The 15,404-nt window shown below is 38.3% G+C and overlaps 1 protein-coding gene across 2 annotated transcripts in view; it reads left to right on the forward strand.

Annotated features, from left to right (window-relative positions):
* Window positions 1-15,404, forward strand: part of ASXL3 (ASXL transcriptional regulator 3) — a 132,285-nt gene that overhangs the window by 71,046 nt on the left and 45,835 nt on the right. Inside the window, exons 2-5 of one of the 2 annotated variants that reach the window (XM_075084954.1) lie at window positions 558-935; window positions 8,337-8,454; window positions 9,383-9,502; window positions 14,012-14,175. In XM_075084954.1, coding sequence (XP_074941055.1) covers window positions 834-935; window positions 8,337-8,454; window positions 9,383-9,502; window positions 14,012-14,175 — 504 coding nt within the window. In that variant the 5' untranslated portion in view covers window positions 558-833. The remainder of the gene's footprint in view (window positions 1-557; window positions 936-8,336; window positions 8,455-9,382; window positions 9,503-14,011; window positions 14,176-15,404) is intronic. The other variant, XM_075084955.1, reaches the window with a different exon arrangement.

Below are 15,404 nucleotides of genomic sequence, written 5' to 3' on the forward strand. Positions count from 1 at the left end.
AAGGACACAGGTGTCCAAGTGCTTAGGTTGGCACTGAAGGTAGAATCCTGATCTCCCTTGATGCTGGTGTGGATTTGCTTTCCTGTCTTCGGCTCAGGCACACTGCTTATCTTGCTTTGAGAGAAGAACAAGAGCAAACTCACCAGTCTTGCTCCCTCCACACTCATTCTGTTAGGACTTCTTTCCTTGACTACAGCCAGATGCAGGTTATCTTGAAGCATTTTACTGTCTGTAGAAAGTAATCCACTATGAGTCTGTCTGCAGTGTCTATCCTTTGACTCATTGGAGCAACTACTCACTCTCACGTTCTGATATAAGCCTGATATATTTTCCTGCCCTCCTTTCCCTTCCTTGCCCCCAAAGAAACAGAGGTGACAGACGAGATCATTATGATTATGTCCTTATCACTTAGAATTTGACCACAGGGTGTCTTCCTGAAAGGATCTGAAAATCCACTATGAACTGAGAGGAATTTTTTGTACTGAATTCCTTGGTATAGAGTGTTTGCTGCAGTTTCTCAGTGTCTCTGTTAACCATTTTCCTATGTTTCATTTCAGATCCTACCAATTTACCAAGGCCACAGTTGGACAATTCTGGCTCCCTAGCTGAAGCATTTGATCAGATGTCTGGCAACATAAGTGATGATTCTTGACAAATTTTCCTGTCAACAAATGGAAAACAAGGAAAGCATGTTGCTTTTTGACTTCTAGAGAGACATGGGAAGGGACAGTGGAATTTACAAAATGCATTCAGAAAAATGGAAGTTCGAAGATGATAAACTAAACTGATTTTCTGATTGCCAAGACAAGTCTAGGGAAGAGGACAGAGAAACTATGGCAGGGAGACTGCATAATGGGGAAAAGAAGCTGGAAGAGCAAGAGTTCCAGCAGGAGCTCTTCAGGGAGTACATGCATTGCCCGAAGGCAGGCTGCACGGTATGTCCCTCTAAAGGTCCCTATACATGGGCAGCATGTACTAGCTGCTCAACACAGTGCTTTGGTAAGACACAAGACAATGTTTATGAGACTTTCTTCTGGGTCATTCTATGGTCCTCAGCCCTTACCTGTGATGGAAAGAAAGGGACAGGAATCCACACAATGCCTCTGTTCTTTTTGTACTGCTTTTTAATAACTAGCTCCCAGTTGCTGGGCATTGTGCTTGTTTTTCCTCTGGGGTTGTTTGCATAGCATGCTTTTTGCAGCACTCCTGCATGTTTCCTTTTTTTAATAGATGTATTTTCCAGAATTTCTTACTCTGAGACATAACTGGGAAGAATTTTAAAGCAATGTTAGAACAGTACCCTTGTGAAGTGTAGTTGCCCCTCTACCTCACTGTGGGACAGTGTCCCTCACTTAAAATATGTCCTGACTTGAACATTACCTTTGGCTAAATCTGCCACTGCTATGTAGTGGAATCTGCTTCCCAAATACAGGTCGAAAGTGCTCTCTTTGTACTGTTCTATAGATGCAGTTGCTTGTCCCAAGTCTCAGACAAGCTGGTGATAGTGGCCTAGTTCTAAGCATCGCATTTGTCTGATAATATTTTTCTTCAGCTAACCTGGGGAACTATTTAAGACGAATTAGTCACTGCTACTGTATTAATGCTAAATATCAGCCCTGGAGATGAGAGTCCCAGTCAAGCTTTCCCAGGGATATTACATGATTTTTCCATATAGGGCATTTGGGTGTCTAAGTGAATATCTTCCTCTGGGCCATATGAAAAGAACAGCTTTTCATTTGTATTGTTTATAACATGGAAGTATACCCAGGTGGCAATGAATCATCCCTTGATTTTGAAGTGCATCCTAGAAATGGTTGGCCTTTTCAGGGAAAGATAGGACTTGGAACAGCTCACAAATCTTCAGAGCTCTAGGAAGCCTCCTACAAAATGCTGACAAGCAGTTATCTACAAATGCTGTTCCAGGAGCCGTTGGGTAGGTCCCCAGAAGGCTGTGCGCTCAGGATGTGTGGGCATGTGGCAGAACCCAAACTGAAACAGGATGTCTGGCAGAAAGGCATTACACTGTAACTGCTTACATTGGTGCAATGTGAATCGGTGCACCTGTTTCTCTGAGAAGGTAATATGACAAGATTTTTTTATCTGGAAAATGGCAGTCTAGCCCTGAAGCCCCCACTGTATGCTTTGGGCCACATGCAGAGTATCTTTGCAAATTTGACCTAATGGAAAATGTTGATTACTGTTTTAAGATTTTGTATTGACATTGCTCTCTTTATTTTAGTTTGTTTTTAAACTGCTTTCTACAAACTGTTTCCTTACCTATAAGTGCTTTGTTGTGCCAAGAGACAGATTTCCCCATAAAGCACTTTTCAGCTGGTAGATATTATTAGTTTAATACTGCACAAACAATTTAAAGTAACTCAACACACTTCTCTGGAAAAAAAGTGTCACTGAGTTGTTGCATATGCCATCATCATTCCCATTCACATGCAAGTCAGAACAGACGTTGAACACATCATAGGGTTTTGTCCTTCTCTTGTTTCTGTGGTTGGGAAAGCAACAAAAATGTTTACTTTGCGGTCTGTTGTGATCTGCAGCAACTGTAGCTGTGAATGCATTATTGTAATCCTATAGAAGGTAGTGCTGGCTTGCAGGTGTACAGGCACACACATAAACATCTCTGTGTGTCTGCACCGCGAATGTCCAAGCATTTTAGTTCCATGTTGGTTAACATACAGATAAATGTTCAGTTGTTAATATATACTGTAGTTGTACAGAAAGACCCTGACCACTACTGGGACCTAAAGAACAAATATGTAGCAAGAAATTATTTTTGTTCCAAATACCGATGTAAGTGTCACAGGGTAGGAGGATGGCATGGGACAAGAATAGATGCTTATTCGAGAAGTTAGAGTTTGAAAAGAAACCCTAAGCCTCCAAACATCCAGCCTGGTGTTCTACCACTACTCTTCATCTCCAAATGATGAGTTGGGTACACTTGGCACCAGTACTGTTATGTTTGGTGTGCAAGTCTGGTTGGGAGGAAATTAATTTGCTCTGTGCTTTGGAAACGGCAATTTGTACTTTGTAGCTGTTTCCATAAGACATCATTATTATTGTTTTAATCTTGCGTTTGCATGCTTATAACTGAGTACTTTTAATGTATGTTTAATATAAGAAGTAGTGGCGTCCTGAAAATAATAATATGTTTATCCTTCATGATTTGTGGTGCTTACTGTTTTATTTTAACTGCTCTGTGTATCCATGAAACAAGTTGCCACTGAGAAATTTTAATTTAATAGAGACATGGGAATTAAAGGCTGTATTAATTTTACTAACAAAATGAGGGTGAGAGCGAGGACAAAGACTAAATTTTACGGTGGTGTTAAGTGAATCAGTGATAAACTATAAATCTGTTTCATCTTTGCCAATTTGGGAACCATGGCCATGATGTAGAGTTGGTATTTACTTTGTGCAATAGATTTTTCTCAGTGTATTGTAGCTTGTGTTTCTCACATGGCAGAACGGAAAAATTCCATAGCTTTACATTTCTGATCCGTAATGTGTGAAATTTCAAAGGTTATGTTTCATGATATGAGTTTCAGAATGTAGACTTGACATTTATGGAACAAATAGAAATCTGGGACAATGTTGCTTAATGCAACCGAGTGTTACATATCTTTGTTTTTAATAACTTAATTTTTAACATTCTCAGCATGTCATGCATTTAAGCTCAAATGAAAGTGGTTTTCTGCATTAATGGTTTATCTGTATGCTGCATTTTTTCATTCTGAGTTGAAAAGATGTGGGAAAGAAAAATAATAAAAAAGTATCCCTAGCAGCAGTAAAATCAGAGCATAGAGCTTGACATTTTGCTTCTGGTGCTCTTTTGGGGATGTATTTTTCCCCTCTCTCCAGTTGCCTTTTAGTTTATATTGTTTCCTTTCATTCCTTCTTCAAAGACAACTTTATTAGTTTTTTCTGAAGAGAGTCAACCATTTTGTCATATGTCTGAAGAAGTCTTTCCTGTGTTAAGATGATCTAAATATGAAATGATTATTCTTAAGAACAGATAACGACATTCACGAACCCTCCAACACACTGCTATACTCCAGCAGGGCCATGAGCTTCCCGAAAAAGAGAAGGAGACTTGTTCTTGTCTGCGTGGAATTAGATGATCACTGTTAATTGCATGGTGTTTTTCTTTTGCCATCTATCTTCAGAGTTTATGTTTTCTTAATACTCATCTTTTTATGTTATTTTGAGTTCTTCGGATGAAAATGGATTGATAGGTTACTTAAAGATTTTGGCAATAAAAATAATTTCATTAAATTAATTATGCCAAGCCCTGTATAATGACCGTGGCAGTGTTATTCAACAGATGGTCACAGGTTCATTTTTATGAATGGGAATATTGGGAATTCTTCATACTCATTATGTGCGAGAGATTCACAGATGTCCTTTGCAGATCTGCTTGTGAAAGGCTGGAAGTAAGTACTATATTTTGGTGGTGATTTTAAGAGAGCTTTTGATGTTTAACTTGTATACCACATGAACTTTCATTTTCTTTCTCTCCTTTTTTATTTATGTGCTGTTCAGATAGGATGGTAGTAATGTTTTACAGAATACTTCAACAGTAATCAGTTCTAGGAATTTACAGCTTGCAGATTTTTTAACTCTGGCATTTAGCACAAGGTGAATGAATACCTTTGAAATGTAAACACAGAGTCTCATTAAAGAAAAATATACTTTATGTAAGCTATCATATGTGCTGTATGTGTTTCTCTCTCACTTTCCATAGTAAAAATGTCACCTTATCATTTCATGGAGTCGTCAGCTCTTTCTTGCAGATCTATAGGAAGCTCAGCTAGGAGGTTGTGTATCTCTAAGTATGGATGAGATACAAAAGGTTATGTCAGTAAAAGATGCCAATGTAGTTTGTGTCGGCTGCTGTTTCTGAATCTACAGTGAGATCTGGAACCATTTTTTAATAAATTATAAAATTTCTCATTTTCTTCAGTGCTAGTTACAAATTTGATTCATCTACTTTGTGTTTGTTCCCTTCACCAGAAGAGCCAAAACTAGAGGTTTATTTGCTCATGGTGACTAGGAAAGCACTAAATTAGCTTGGCGTACTGAAAGCTCAATATAGCAAAGTGTTTGGTGTATGTTTCACTTTGAGTAATCCCATTGACTTCCCAGCTAAGTAGAATTAATCTTGGGATACAAGATTCTTGTCTTATCCCACAGTAGTCTTGTATCCTAAAATTAATATCCCTCAGGCTAAGTGTAGAGAAGTTATATATTTGTCCTCAGCAGAGACTGCACAGTGTCCTTGGTTTATGCTTAACTCCTTCTGGTGTTTGGCTTTACTAGTAACTAAGTGTCGGTTGGCAATTTCTCCCTCTGTTGCTTTGCTCCTACCGTTGTCTTGCAAAGACTTCTCTGTCCAATATTTCAGACCATGCAGCTTTAAATTCAAAGGAGAATTAACACAAAATTGTTGTGATTAGCTGGGAATAATACGTCCCGCTAAACAGTATGACTGAGCAAAATCTCATCTGTCCCTTTACCCTGCAGATCAAATGATGGAGTAATGATGCTTTTGTACCCTCCTCCTCAGCGTCATATCTCTCCTTTGACAAATGAAAAGACAGAGGGATGGGGAAGATTATTCGTCTGTTCTCTGGGCACAGCGTAATTCATTGGCACTTTGTCTTAAAACTTTGACTTAGATTTTGATGTCCATATGGTTTTAATTTTTCTTCCATTCTACAACCTGTCTTTCAGGTGTCCACATGTGTGTAGCTTTACTGTCAGCTTGAGCCATCCCGTACAGACTGATTTCCAAACTTAACTATGGGCCCTGCACGGTGATCGGTTCCTTGTGTTGTGAAACTGGAGGAGATGGGGGAGGGACTGGTAGTGAAACAATGAACGTTAGGGAAAAAGAAACCCTGAAAAGCAAATGTGTGTCAAAGGGAAATGGTATCTTTAAGACTTGTGCTTGATCCTCACCTGTTGAGGTGCTTGGCCTGTAGCTCAGAAGTGGGCTGTGCCTGCAAGTAAATAGTTCTGGCAGCAACATTTGCCTGCTCCCAGACGTGATCCCTGCTCTTGTGGCTCCGAGTGCCCAGAGAGTGCTGGGATGAGCCATGTCTTGTGTTAGTGCTCAGTGAGTATGGGGTGGCCTGTGCCACCTTCTTGGCAGTGCCAGATGGTTTGCATAAATGTGTGCTTAAGGTCCGAAAGTGGCCTTCCTGCAACACAAAAGAAGGTAAGTGGTGCGCCTGACAAAGATTGGGTACCGCTGCCCTCACATGCGTAGCGCCGGTGTCACCTAAGATGTACGAATGCTGACTGCCTGTCATTGGTGGAGGATACACTGCTGCTTACTCTCTCTCATTCCTGGGAGTTCAGACAAAAGCATTGAAAATCAACTGTGAGGCTTTACAAATAGTCTACCTTTGTCACAGTGGCTGTATAAATCATTAAAATTGTATTTCCTTATGGATGCTGGCAGCAAGGCTGTGGTTGCTGGTAGAGGTGGAAATTGTCTTGAAAGGTCAGGAGGAGGCTGGAGGAGAACATGGGGCATTGTTTGTGCTCTCAGCTGTTTGTCCAGGGATGATCACACTGAGGGTGGATGTTTCTTCTCTGTGCTCTTCATCAGGCAAATCAGGCTGTGGTGCACCACAATACAGAGTTTGGATTGTGGTTATACTGGTATGCTGTTAGCACAGAAGTTGGCTGTCCTTTCACTTAATTTTTAGTCAACTATTTCTTTGTGTCTCAGTGGTATTACTATTCAGTAAGGATCACCTACTTTGACACTTAGCTTGGCAAGACTCTGCAGTGAGGGTCATTTCTGGAATTTGGGGGAATTTTTGAGAAATGTTAACATTTTTGAATGTTCCGTCTGCAAGTCTGGCTGTGCTTGCTCAATACCAGTAAGAATTTTGTCTCAAAAATGTGTGAAGTATAGGCTGTTCTTCATGGCTTTCTGCTTGCTTCTTTGGTTTAGTGCAGATCTGACCAGCTTCCTCTCTTTGTTTGATTTCAAGTGTTCTAATTTGCTTTTTATTGCACAGTGCTTATGTGTCTTTTAAGAAGTGTACTATAAAAGGGGTTAATCGATAAAATAGCTTTTGTGTGGCTTGGTGTTTTTTATGTTCTGTAGTGTGTTATTTAGAGGAATAGAGTGATATTGATTTTTTTTTTTCAGAGGGTTTTTTTTTTATTTAGCTATGTGAACATTTTGGAAAGATATTACAGATTAATTGGAGTTACAGACTTAAACCTTATATGGCATCAGTCATTCATGCTCATAAACCTACAGGGATAGTTCATATCAAATATGTTCCTTGTTGATATTGTATTACTTTAATATATCCCCCCAAGATCATAACACAGATCACAGTTATAAAAAGAGAGTGCACAGTAAGACTGGAGAAAAATAGACAGGAGGATAGGAAATCCGAGCCCATTCTGATTAATTCCAGAATTTTGATGCTTGCAAGTATATTAATTGGCAAGTGTTCATATTTGTATGTTTTAAGATCTTTTGAATCAGGTATAATTTTCCATATAAAACAGTCTGACAGGTATTTGCTATTTCTAATCTTTAAATATTTTGTATTACATTATCAACCCCGTATTCGATCCATTTATGAAACACAAAGCACTCCCATTTGTAGAGATTTATTCTTGTATCGTTTTCCCCCAGATTTGCTAGAACACCATCATGTTCGTGTTCTGAAGGTTAATGCCCAAAGTCAAACAGACAGAAGCCAAGTGCTGCAAGGTTTCCAAGATTAGGACTGATTCCCTTCACAAAAATAAATGATTCCTGCCATGTTCAGTGATTTTGTGCAGCACTACTCACGGCTGAGTGAGTGCATCAATACTGTAGTCCTTACATGCTGTACATACTGATGACACTCTGTGTTAACTTGATTGACTGAGCAGTATACTGGAGAGGATGCACCTGCGAGAGATGTGCAGACATACATATTTTTATTCTGGTTTTGAAACATTTATTTTACATTTTTTTTACTTGGAAGTCTTAGTTTCACATCCCATGGGTTATCATGTTGTGCTGTTAAGGTAGAGCAAACAGTTACGTGCTTCTTTGTTGTCAAAACTGTATTGGAGAATGATCTAAGGTGCATCTTCTTTCTCTTCATAACCAAAAGCCTGATTTTATGTTTTAAAGGAAAATGACATAAAGGGGACGAGTGTGAAGTCTGGCAAGTCAGTAGCCTATGTAAATTATGCTTGTTTTAAGAGAGTCAGTTTAATGGTAGAGAAATGTCTCATGTAATTCACTTATAAGCATTTTTTTGTTACATTTTTATGTTTTGTTATCGTTTTTGTAGGCTTTAAGACAACAGCAGAAAAGAAGAAATGGAGTCTCAATGATGGTAAACAAGACTGTTCCTCGTGTTGTTTTGACACCATTAAAGGTGTCTGATGAGCAGTCGGATTCACCTTCAGGTAAATAGCTAAAGGACCGTTTGCAAGATCAGCTCCAGTAACAGAGCCTTCCTCTGCATCAGCTGTGTAGCATACAGAATTTGGAACTGCTGAAATAATATTTCCACTTGGTGGCTTTGTTTAATATCTTTATTTCCTTATCAAATCTGGTGTCTCAAGGATGGAGATTTTTCTTTAATAAAGAACTGAAGGCACAGAGTAAAATGACAATTGGTAACAGCAGCAGCTTTAAAGGAATGCAAAGTAACATTTTGTTTGGCTCTGGAACTATAATGGAGGACCACATGCTGGTATTCAATGCCATAAAAGGGGGAGGGGGGAAAAAAAGCAAGCTTCTCTGTGAATGTGAATTTGTGTCTCAATTCTGCATTGCAATACTCAGATCCTTTTGTTAGCTTTTCTTCTTCTGGTACCATGCTTATCACTGCAGCATAACCTTGACCTTTAGTTCTGGTGGTTAAGTTGCTTCATTTTAAGATATTTCTATGTCTATGTTTAACACAAATTGACAATTACATTTCCAGGCATATCTCTTCTATGAATGTTTCTTCACAAAGAAATGATCTTTTTTCACCTTTAGATTGCTTTACTGCCCCATAACTTGAGGTTAAAATATTTTTAAAGATATCTCTCGGGCATTATAGGAAAACATTATTTTTATTAGATCAGTGAACATTTTTATTGACTGCAGTGTTCAGTAAACTTTAGTTTTCAACACTTAATTGATTTATTGAGCTTTTACTTCCATTTCCTCTGATGATGAGGAATAGTGTGGTGACCAGAGAAGTGTATTGCCTTTCAGCAAGGAGTTGTACATTTTTTTTTAAATCCTATTTTTGTTTTTTTTTACAGTGTAGGGAGAGTTGGGGGGATTATTGGTACAAGTGCACCAGTGTCATGTTTGGGATGTTATTTTTTTATTCCTAAGGATCTGAATCTAAAAATGGTGAAGCAGATGGTTCTGATAAAGAGATGAAACATGGGCAAAAGTCTCCAACTGGAAAACAAACAAGCCAGCACTTAAAGAGGTTAAAAAAATCTGGTTTAGGTGAGTAGGAGTAAAATAAATATCTTGCTTGGCTTTGTAATACTGATATTTTTCTAAACTCTGTGTTCTCTGTAAAAGTTCTATTTTCTGGTTTCTCTGTCCCTTTTTCAAATTCAGCAGCTGACTCCTTCTCAAGAAGGCATCTTTATTTCTGGCTACCTGTAAAAAGCCATGGGCAATTTTTTTTTCCCCCCAGAATGCTTTTCTGTAGTTGCTTTTTAAAGTTTGACAGACCTAAGCAACTGCAGTCAGACAGGTTATTTAGCAATTAACTTCTGATTGCTGCATTATGATTTTTTTGTGGGGATGGGGGTGGAGTGTAGCAAATATTCTTTTGTCCTGGTAAATTTGCTTGCAGTCTAGTATGCATTTATTCCCAAAGATAATAACATATTTGCTTATGTACTGGCCCTATTAGAAGTTAACCCTCTCTTTTCCATTTGCATTATTCCACGTCATATAGAGATTTGGCATATCATTTTGGGTTGATTCTCTTTCTTGGGTTGATTTGTTTCTTCAGCTGGATCCTTAATTATTTTGAACCCACATCTCTTGAGGTGGTAGATACAGTTCCTGGCTTTATTTTCTGTGTTTTTTTAGCAAGATTCATGGATGATGATCTGTAATTAATAAAGAATTTTCTCTGAAGAGATGCTAAGAGTAAATTCTCAGTAGCTCCATGTGATAGGCAGATTTTCCTGCTCTGCATGAAATATAATTGGAAATGTTCCCTAAGGAGCAGAAAATGTAGTGTTCACTAAGACTGTTCTCAGCTAAAATAAAGCAGAATAATTACATAACTGTTTCTTTATCTTTACAAAGGACTTTCTGCATTCAGCAGACTGCTGAATCATTTCGAGAAGTATGTTTCAATGTGGCCATATTAGAAAAGTTAGCAAACAAGCTTTTTGTAGTAGCTGGATCATCCTAAAAATTACTTAGTGTCTGTCTTTGTGGTGATAAGATTGTTCTCTATTAACGATCCGGCCTAGTCCCATTTTTATACATAATGATTCTGTAATAGCTTGAAGGTACTTCCTAAATATCATAGGTTGGTTGTTAAGTATGCTATTGCCAGTTCATGGCAAACAGTTTCCTGCAAGTCTTGTTGTATCACAGCCTCCCATGAAAGTGTACTTTGGTTTCATATATGCTCTTTCTGCAGATTACTCATCAGTCTCAGATAGACAGCTAGTTCTCTATGTTGATCAAGTGGCATTGTTCAAAACTGAAAATACTCCTTCAGTATTGCAACTTTTGCTATATGAAGATACGTTCAATTTTAGATGATTACCTGTAACTTTTCTCTACATTTAAGACTGAGAAACATCGCTTGATGTATACATTCGTCCTCATCCCCAGATATTTCATACACTGTTGGCCAATGATACAAAATGTAGAGTGAATTCATTAGATATTTTGGTGGATTTCAGAAAAAGTCCTCTGGCCTTTTGGGACACCACACTTGCAATGTAGGAAACTTCGTGTAAGGTTTAATGGTTTCTGTTCTTGTACCTGCTGAAACGTTTCTCTTATGACATACTATTTCTCGGGATACTAACAGAACAGTTGTTGAGCATCTTTGAGAATAGGTCCAGTGTCCTATATGGTGCACAATTCAGTTCCAGACATTGTTTGGTTGTCTGAAACTCTGCTGATCTGCCCAACATTCACTGCATGTTGTGTTTGGTAGGCTTTCTGAGCTCCCATTAAATATGACTACTTTTTCCCCTTTTAGTTAACTAATTCTGCTGACTATGTGATTTCTATCATTTTCCTATTTTGATTTTTATACTTCGATGCAGAACCATGGTGCTCCCATCCTTTTCATAGTTAATTCTCTATGTTGGAGACTATTCTTTTCCAGGGCTGTAAGCTTGAGTTTCTTTCTCATCTTCCAGGTTCCATTTCTGATCTGGGCCGCGATCCCCACAAACTCTGGTAGCAGCTATATAAGGGTTTAGAATGTCTTTCTCTGTGGAAAACAATATAAAAAACATTGGCATATGTTTTGTCATAAACTCCTCTCAGAGTTACAATTAGCTATGCAGTAGTGACACGTTCCTGTCATATTCCACAGAACTCCTACCTTCCATGTTACTCCCAAATACTTCACTAAACCTGATTACAAACTTGAGACCTGTAATAAAGGTCCTAAATTAGCCACAGGAAGGGTGCAGGAGAGAGAATTTGTTGTTGTTCTGAACAGATTTTGTTTTTTAGAGTATAGCTATGCTATCCACAGTGAGCTACTGGCCTATCATCCTAGGAATAACATCCATTTCTTCCACAAGTTGATGAAACCTCCGTAGTAGCCTGTAAGTGGTTGCAGGTCAAATAAATCAGAAAATGTGTGACCCAGGCACGCAGAATTCAGTTTTACTTTCTGATACTGTCATGGGCTTTTCACACTATTAAAATCTCTGCCACTGAAGGATGTTACTGACTTTGCAATCACTTATCTTGTTTTAGTTTGGGTCATCCCTATGTGTATATCTTCCCATAGGATATGAAGCTTTAGCTCAGGAAAACATTACTCCAGTTTGGAGTCACTTAGATGATGTATTGATTCTGTGTATTCTGTATTGATTAAAGAAAAGCATATACATGCAGGCATTAAAATCAGATACATCATACTACTTGTGTTACGCTTGGGGACTGTGTTCTTTCTGCGTTTCTATTTAGTGGGTGGAACAGATGGTGAGGACAGTTTATTGTGCTGCATTCATGACAGTGAGCACTTCTTCCATACCATTGTCCTTTGTAACAGGGCATTCAATTGTTTGTAATGGAGTCTTTGCTGTACTGAAATACAGGATGTTGGAAATATGTGTTGGAAAACGTTATCTTGTTCTGAGTGCAAAGTAATCCTTGTCTCATTCAGTTAGTATTGTCTGCTGAAAACTAAAAGGAAATTGCAAGAATGTTTGTGGGAGGCTGTGACTGAATGGGAGCTTTTAGAATTTACAATTCTGCTGCATTTTTTTTCATATGTACTTTTTGGGGGTGAGGTTATAGCCTTTCAGGGGAGATCACTATAGGCCTTCCAAGACATCTGAAGTATAATTGCATTATTTTTATTACTATAGCTTTTGAGAAGTTCCTAATAATCAGTATGCCCAAATTCTCCCATTTGTAAAATACATTTATTCTTCTTAACGTGTCAGTTGTAATCCTTGCTGAGAGGTGCTGTGTGAATGCCAAATGCCATCATTGCCTATAGCAGTGGAATATTCTTTACAATTGCTTTTTTAGAGATTCTGCTGGAGTTTGTGTATGGTTTAGTTAAGACCCCTTTTGTAGCATCTTTGAAATATTTGCAAGTACAACAGACCAAAACCTGGAGGAGTTTCCTGGGAGGGTTTAGAAGCTTTTGAGTTTTTCCACCCACCTGGACTCCCCACGTCTTCCATTTCCATATTGAGAATCATAATATGTTAAGACTGAGAGGAAAAAGTGATTGTAGCAGTATGTAAATACCCTGAAGCAGGTAGTAGTAATTGCTCTTGAAGGAGCTTTAAAAGGTACCTTTTAAATATTATCTTAGAAATAATAACAAAATGAGACCAGATGGGACCTCCAGTGGTCATCTAATTTGTTTTTCAGTCATAGGGCAAAATCACTTATATACCTGCCAATCCTAACTGGTATCTGTCTAACGTATTCTTAAAGATTTCCACTGATGGAGACTATAATGCCTCCCTATGGATCTAATCCAGTGTCTCTTTGTCCTTGGTGGTTGAAAGCCCTCTTTTCCCAGTATCTTAACAGATATATTTCTTACTGTGCAAGAGTTTAAGCTCAATACCTTTGCTATCCACTGTGGACAGTCAGAAGATGTCGTTCTTTACCCCTGTGCAACAGCCATTTTTGTATTTTTCCTCACAGACCCTGTTTTCTAAACCTCTGATAATTCCTGCTGCTGCCTTCTGTCTGTTGATCATTTTAGATCATAGGTTCTTAAGAAAATTCTGAAAAACGCATCTTTTCAGACGCTTATTTAACATGTTAAATATTCTCATCTTTATGATCACTGTCTATTCACACAGGTAGGTTTTAGCACGTGCTATGGGAGAAGTTACATAGGCCATAGTGTACTGCAGATGTGCAGAGCGTGGCGAAAGAGAAGCTAGCTCTCCATAATGATTGATTCACATCAGCCTTGTCAAGCAGCCTTTTTCTTGGAAATAGATGCTTATAATTATGTTGATGATGACATGAAAATTTTCTGCTGCTGCTGAGTTGAGTTGGTCTCTTGAGCTGGAAGTAAGAATATGTCAGCTGCGATGTTGACTTAAGCGAGGAACCTATAAGTGCTCTAGAGACAAATACAGGGAATATAAAAGAAGCTGTTAAGACACCTAGAAAAGGCTTTGTTACCCTTCTCAGAGTACCGTTTCTCTGGAGCTTGCTGTATTATACAATAAAAGCTAAAAACTTAAAAAGAAGAATTGTTCTTACTCTCTTCCTTTATTTATGTTTAAAGTTATTTCTGTTTATTCACTCCAGGACATTTGAAATGGACCAAAGCTGAGGATATTGACATAGAAACACCAGGATCTATTCTAGTGAACACTAACCTGAGGGCTTTAATAAATAAACACACCTTTGCTTCTTTACCTCAGCATTTTCAACAATACCTCCTGCTTTTGCTTCCAGAAGTAGACAGGCAGGTAAGTAGCGTCATGCAATGTTTCTTTCTTTAACGAGACTTTTTTACAGTGTGTTTGCATAAGCTGATTTGATTGACTAGGAATTGTTCCAGGAAAGAATCAGAAGAAAAATTCCATACTTTCTTAGGTGAAACTGTTAGATGTCAATGAATGTAAAGTTTATCCGTCAACCAGCTCCCAGCTGGTTTTGGCTAAATGGAAACTGGCCAGCAGATCTTCTAAACTTGCCAAATGTCTTAAATAGCTTTTCTACCTATCATGTTGAAGGTGAACTTCTCGTCTTCAAGACTTTATTTATGTTGAGTCTTTTTTCATCTGTGATCTCCTGGGCACTCTACCAGGAATGTCCAGGTCACTGTTAGTTTTGTTAGTTTCTTCTCCTCCTCACCTTTGACACGTGCCTACGTATGCATCTGCATCTGCTCAGCTCCAGTGCACTGAATCCATTCATTCACACCTTTTGTAAGAAATTTCTTGTTCAGAGCTCATGGCTGTAGGCTCATACGGGTTGTTAATCAGTTCTGTTGAGGAGAATGATTTGGGGGTTAACAGGGTGGAAATAAAAGGTTAACTTCATGTTGTTTCCTACAGTGTTTGGTCCTTCCTGCATTTATTGGTCAGACTTCAGGCTTCTTAGAGCAAGCAAATATCTTTCCAGCATGTCTAGCAGTTAAAATAGCAAAGAGAACCCAAAACAATTCCATTTACGCATTTGTCTCACTTCTGGATTTAAACAGTCTTACCAGTTTCAGTGGGGAATACTTATATACTTAATTCAGACACATTAACGTGCCCAAAGAGGGCTTTGTATTTTTTGCAGATGGGCAGTATCCCTCCTTTTATGTAATAACTAGAGAATGCAGGTCACTTAAATGACTGAATAAAACCTGCATCTTAAAACAGTATGTCAAATGCCATGGTTTCATTTCTTAAACTGTTAGTAGTTAGCGTCTACCACAGCAACACAGGGGAAAGCAGTGCAATACGAGACAAAAAGAGAAAGAAAAATTGTATTGATGTACATTTAGTCAGCCTCTTATCCAATTAGGTACTGTATGTTGTGGACTAAAATTATGCGCTTTGGTAATGAACATTTGGTTGAATTGTTTGACTGAATTTGAAAAAGAAATTAAAACCAAAGCTATAGGATAAACTATGTACATGTATTTATTCTCAAGCTCCCACAAGGCAGGCGAAGTCAGTATTGACAAATTTTAAAAGAACCTTTT

This window comes from Phalacrocorax aristotelis, chromosome 2, assembly GCF_949628215.1.
Source record: "Phalacrocorax aristotelis chromosome 2, bGulAri2.1, whole genome shotgun sequence".
NCBI lineage: Eukaryota > Metazoa > Chordata > Aves > Suliformes > Phalacrocoracidae > Phalacrocorax > Phalacrocorax aristotelis.